This window comes from Montipora foliosa, chromosome 8 (assembly GCF_036669935.1).
Source record: "Montipora foliosa isolate CH-2021 chromosome 8, ASM3666993v2, whole genome shotgun sequence".
Classification (NCBI taxonomy): domain Eukaryota; kingdom Metazoa; phylum Cnidaria; class Anthozoa; order Scleractinia; family Acroporidae; genus Montipora; species Montipora foliosa.
In genome coordinates, this window is record NC_090876.1 from 28047874 (window position 1) to 28054403 (window position 6530).

Sequence of the window (6530 nt, forward strand, 5' to 3'; positions counted from 1 at the left end):
TGTAAACCTGAAATAAACCAGATGATGCACCAAGATTTGTTTCTTACATTTACTTAGTTTTACAGTAGTCTCCTACGCAGCCATTCTTAATATAGTGTCATCACGCGTTGTGTGACAACACTAGTTTTACAGCCCGCGGCAAATAATAGACATTTGTCATAATTTTTTGACGTTGGTGAATCGTTGAACCGATTCTATGTTTCTCTGAAATCATTCACATTTTCGAACTACTGGTATGCAAGTAAAAGCACTTTTTGTCTATGAAGAGGATCAAAACATTGCAAGCTTGACCTTCAATTTGAGTTAGATTTCAACCAGAAATATGCATGTGTAATCCAGATCGTGGAGTTTTACAATCCCACTTTTTGTCATTATGATTCAAACCTTGAAGGTTTGTCTTGTCTAAAAACAAACGGGCAGTTACTCTACTGAAGCAGAGTGCGGGATAAACCTCTCTAGCTCATTTTTGAAACGCTCTTCAAACGTGGTGTAAATAAATCAACAAAGCGCGTTTGGTTCCGAGTTATGTATGTTACTGCAATTATAATGTACAGTGTATTTTTAACGACAGTTCACTGCTTCGAAAATTAGAAGAAACGAAAGTTCATTTCTTCGAAATTTCGAAAGTAAGAAAAGTTCGTTTCTTCGAAATTTCGAAAGAGTTCACAAGAAGGAAAGTTCGTTACTTCGAAATTTCGAAAGAATTCGCATCATTTCGCCGCATTTTCTTCGAAATATCGCATTGAGTGACGGGAAATACCTCGCGAAATTTCGCCGACATATCGTCGAAAATTCGCGAGAACAATAGAAGAAATTCATCGAAATTCGCTCTCATTACTTTTGCACAGTACTGTACATGTAATCATTGCTGAATAATGGTTAAGTCTGAAGCTTGATTTTAAAAATGGTTAGCTTTCTCTTGAAATTTGGTAACTGACATTTTTCACTGTGTAAGCTTGCTTCTTGCTTCTTGTGACGCCGATGAATAATAAAGTAGCTGCTATTTCCAAATGATGGAATTACCTGGTGATAAATAACCTTGTCATGGAGAGTAAATTTTTGACTTAGCAGAAACAATGGTCAACCCCAGGGTCAACCTCACGAGTTTGGGCGATTGTGATCTTTGTTTTGACTTTGCTCATTAACTGTCAAACTTTATAACACTTGACAGAAAAAGAAACTTACGAAAACCCAGCATCTTGCCATCATTTGACACAGATGCTTTATTGTCTGGTGGGTAAACATGCCGCGGTAACTTAATCACAGCGCCCGCTGAATTCCGGCGATGTCACTTTCAATTTTGCGATTTATTTGTGCAACCAAAAGTACAATAACAAAAATTGAACGTAGCAAAAATCTCCCAAAATATTAGTCGCTGATGGTAACTTTTTATATTTTATATTCACGGTTCAAAGTTAACGTTGTTTTCATGTCGTAAATATGTTATTCTGGAGCGACCGTCCTGGAAACTTCCTTCTACTCTTTCTAAAAACTGTGTATCAATTTACTTTTGCATCAAAATCTGTACCTTGCTGAGTTCGCATTTGTTAGTGTTAATAGTATTTTCGGTCCAATGCTTCTGTTTTACGAAGGGGTATATGTTTGAGGTCACCCATCCAGATACTAACCCCGCCGGATAGGCGTGAACTTTAGTAAACTTTAGTAAACTTTAGTATTACAAAGCTGTCAGATGCTCAGAGGGCACGCTTAAACTTGTGGTGAAAGAAGCTGTGAGGGAGCTTGAAAATTATCAACTTGTCAGCCCAGAAGCCAATGTTTCTCACTTCCCATTTATTTTCTTCAATCTTTCTGGGTTCAGTAATTTGCTAGTAACCACATGTCTTCTCAGGCTATTTACGCAAGACTTCTACCATCGCACTACAATGATAGACAATACCAAATCAATATCGTGCACTGTTAGAGCTACTTATTACGCAAGGACAACTTGAATCTCCTGAAAGACAACACACAGCTCAGTTGACATTTTATATGGAATAAATTGCTGTGTTACTTCACTACCACATGTAAGCAATGCGTGTCTATTTTTTCTAAAGAGGAAAGGAATTTCTTCTTTCTGACAAATGATTAATTAATAGGCTGGTAGCTGGTAGCCAGGTTTTTAACCTCAAAAAAGGATCTGTTTCGTCGTGCGAATGTGTGAGGACCTGTGAGCCAAAGGGCATCTCCTGGTATGACTTCTGGGTGACCCCTTAAATGGTCTTAATGACCCCCCAACTTGAAAAAAATTGTCTGGAACGGTGCACGTACCACAGGCAACCCAGTGTACCCTCATGGAGGGTCTAGTTGGAATTTAACCTGGGTTTTCTGCTTAATAATGTGTTCAAATAATCATCTTACACTTTTGTTAATTTCAGTTCTGGGGCATGGCTGCAAACATGAAAACAAAGGCAACAAACAGCTGTTACAAGGAAACGTATTCTCTGGAAAGTTCGCGAAGGTCAATGTCATGCAATGTGTTGTTTAAAGAATTTTCTAGAACTGACGTGACTCATCAATTTCAAAATAGTCTGTGACTCATAAGTTTGAAAAAAGAGTTTATTGTAATAGCTGTAAATAGTAACTTTTGGAAACTTCTAGACTCGCTTTAGATACTTATATAAGTGGCTCTCTCGTCAGTTGATTGGTTGTTGTTGTGATTTGGGACTTTGTTCCCTGTTTGTGATGCACGACCCCATAAGCATTAGCTTTAACCATTATTGTGCTGAAATAAAGTGGATGTATGTATGTATGTATGTATGTATGTATGTATGTATGTATGTATGTATGTACAGTGTATGTATGTACTTCCAAGTGATATTGCGTGACCAGTGACAAGTGAAGGGATTTCCCTGTTCGTGTGTGATTCTGACATTTTGCTGTCAAGTCTACAGTTGGTTTCCCTGGAGGGGTGATCAAGAAAGTAGAAACCAGCGAGTGGGTGGCCCCAATCAAAGCCCCAGTGAAAAAGGATGGCAGTGTGAGGGTATGTGGTGATTTCAGAGTCACTGTCAATCCACAATTAGAACTTGATGAGTATCCCCTTCCTTGCATTGATGATATTTATGAAAGCTTAGGTGGGGGCAACTTGCTTAGTGCCCTTGACCTTCGTCATGCTTATCTGCAAATGTAGGTGGAAGATGAGTCGAAGCCTTTTCTCACCATAATCACTCACCATGGACTTTACAAGAACCAACTGTTTAATTTATGGTGTGACTTCTGCACCAGCAATGTGCCAGCGGGCCATGGACCATTAGTCCTATAGGGCTTACCAGGGGTTTTCTATTATTTGGATGATATCATAGTCACGGGAGGCAGTCTGGAGGAACACCTTCAGCGGCTAGCTGCTGTTTTCAAAAGGCTTGACGAGTATGGTTTGAAGGCTAACCCGGAGAAGTGCAAATTTCTTAGAAGCTTTGAAAAATATTTGGGATATGTCGTCTTGTCTGAAGGTCTGCACCAGTCCCCTAAGAAAGTAAAGGCCATCACAGAGATGCCTAAACCACAAGACGTCACACAGCTGCGAAAAAAGATTAGATATCCTCATCACCCATCCGTAGATAGAGCTCTCATGAATAATGGTCTTGCTGAAACCAGTTGGACTGCTAGCATAGCCATAACATACTTGCCTGATTGGAGAGCTTGGACCGCAAGTTTCTGCACTTGCTTGTGTTTAATGTTTCCCGTTTGAAGGGATAAATCATTGAAATCTTCCGCAAAAGCCATATCATGCTTATAATCGATGCACAATCTGACAAGAAGTAATTAACTCACGACTTTCAGGTTAGATCACCGCTGCTCTCCTGACTGAGCTACAAGGTCAGACGGGAGCAGGTCGTGGGAATTTAAGGTGTCAATTTTCCTGCATTCATGTTCTTCAACCACAGAAAAATTACATCTTTTTTAGACAATTTACTGATCTGATACCAATATCCAAAAGAAAATTAATTCATTAACATGATACAAAAAGGTGCACTCACAACTTGGCCTTTTGCCAGCCTTATGAAATTGAACGTAGGGTATGGAATAGGGACATTTTGACAAAAGAAGACAGATCGAGAAAAGGACAAAAGTGTCTTTTTTAAAATCAATCTTTTTATTAAAAAAACCCAGTCTGCTGAGATGTTGAAAACAGCCGGGCCAAATCATGTCCACAGCCAGTCAGTTTGCCTGGTGCCTGGCTCTTAAGGAAACCCCCTGGAACTGAATATATTACCATAGCTAAGAAAAGTAAAAGACCTCAAAACGAGCAAGACATTACAAAATAATTGTACGAGAACGTGTGATTCAACGTGCGAGCCCTCCTTACCCCCCTCTCTCACCCCCAAAGGGCCTCTTCTGTAGGCCATCTGGGTGACCCCTCAAAATAACGGTCTAGCTTACATGCCCCTTGCTTGATAAAATTAACTGGAACGCTGCAATGGACCGTGTTATCGATCTTTTGAACGCCTGGGGCCTGATGGGTTAATACTTTCGGGCAGTTGTAAGCATACAAAAATCCGGAACTCATGCCTGATCTTTTCTCTGATACACGTGTATGTGTAATTACGGGAGAGGACAAAATGCGGAGCCCTACTCCATGGCGTACCCTATGGACTACCCAAATGGAGTACCCTAAAAATACTATTTCGAATGAGTACTGTTGATCAATGTGTAAGCAGCATCTTAAATAGTGCTTACTTAAGCCGCAACACCCATTTTAAACAGCATTGTTCAACAGTATTTAAGTCTAAGCACCCATTTTAAAAAGGTTAGCTTTCGATTATTGTTGTGATGGCCGATTACTGGGCACGTACAAAACACAGGTCACAGGGCACAGGTCACAGGTCACAGGTCATTGTTTTACTAATACAGAATGTATCCTAAACATTCATAAAAGCTAACCTTAGGCCTAATTATGCCTAAACAAACGTTTTTAGGCTTAAGGTTAGCTCTTATGAATGTTTAGGATACTTTCTGTATTGGTAAAACAATGACCTGTGCCCTGTGCCCTGAGACCTGTGTTTTGTACCTGCCGCCGATTACTTCATGTAAGCTACTCTTTTTAAAATGGGTGCTTAGACTTAAATACTGTTGAACAATGCTGTTTAAAATGGGTGTTGAGACTTAAGTAAGCACTATTTCAGATGCTGCTTACACATTGATCAACAGTACTCATTCGAAATAGTATTTTTAGGGTACTCCATTTTATACCTGCCAACTTTTTCTGAGATACAGGCGTGAGATTTTCATCCTAGGAGTGCTGGGATTTTTTAAAGACGACACGATCATTTCCGAAGATTTCCGAAGACGTCCGAAGTCTTCCGAAGAAGTCCGAAGACGTTTAAACGCGTATAAACGCGAGCTCGCTCCCAGTGCTTTTCACTTCAAAAATCAGAGATCGTGAGGAAGGTATTGTCATTTATTTATTTTACACATAGTTTTCGTTCCTTACATGGGTCTGAGTTAACATATTTTTGGAAATTGTGTCAAGCAAGACGGCAACAACTCACATTTTCCAATCAGGCGTGAGAAATTGGCCAACAAGCGTGAGCCGGCGTGAGATCGAAGTTTTCAACCCGCGGGCGTGAGACTCACGCCTAAGGCGTGAGAGTTGGCAGGTATACCATTTGGGTAGTCCATAGGGTACTCCATGGAGTAGGGCTCCGCGTTTTGTCCTCTCCCTGTAATTACATGTCTTACGCCTTATCAATAAAACTAACAACAAACCTTCCATTACTGTATCCAAATATCACGTAGATAACAATATAAATGCACATACTTGCTGACCCGAAGTTCGGCGAAAAACAGCAATCTGTAACCCCAAGGTCGTGGCCTTCCGCTAAAAATTTCATCATTTTTCCACTCTGAACTTCCCACACACTTAAGTCGCCAAAACTTGTGCCAGCCACAATATGCATGCTATCTGGTGTAAAGCAACATGTCATCACACTACTTTCAAGTTTCTCTGTACATTTAACGAGTTTTTTCGATGATACATCCCAAATACAAAACGTTTCATCGGTGGAACCGGACACCAGAAAGCGAGAGTTTGGAGAGAAACGACACACACGAACGCCACTCTTGTGGCCTTGCAAAACCGCGATAACAGAACCTGTATTTACATCCCAAAGATGAACGTTACCATCGGTTGAGGCTGTGGCCAGAAGTGTACCAAAAGGTGAAAAATGACATGAATTTACTCCATACGAATGACCAAGTAAAGGTGACATTGAGAGTTCAGTTCCATCTGCTACGTTCCAAAGTCGAACGGTTTTGTCCCCGGAACTTGAGGCAAAAATTTTACTGTTTGGTGAAAAACTGCATGATGTGACGTCTTTAGCATGTTTTGAGAAGGTGTTCACTAATACTGACATTCTAAAGCCTACAATTTAGATAAATACATTGACAAACAGCACACCTTCGAATTAGTTGCGCAATATTACGTCATCTCATAAAGTTCCCGAATCCCTAAAGAGTGCCCCAAGGATCGACCAAGGAAGATTCCTAAATGCCTCGATTCGTGAAATAAAAATATCGCAAAGTTTCATGGC

General features: G+C 40.3%; 1 protein-coding gene across 4 annotated transcripts in view; it reads right to left on the reverse strand.

The window, feature by feature from the left end:
* The window catches only part of LOC137968946 (WD repeat, SAM and U-box domain-containing protein 1-like), a 74585-nt gene extending 68055 nt beyond the window's left edge, over positions 1 to 6530 (reverse strand). For 2 of the 4 annotated variants that reach the window (XM_068815422.1, XM_068815421.1), the window contains exon 1: positions 5759 to 6530. In XM_068815422.1, coding sequence (XP_068671523.1) covers positions 5759 to 6353 — 595 coding nt within the window. In that variant the 5' untranslated portion in view covers positions 6354 to 6530. The remainder of the gene's footprint in view (positions 1 to 5758) is intronic. The other 2 variants (XM_068815423.1, XM_068815424.1) reach the window with 2 other exon arrangements.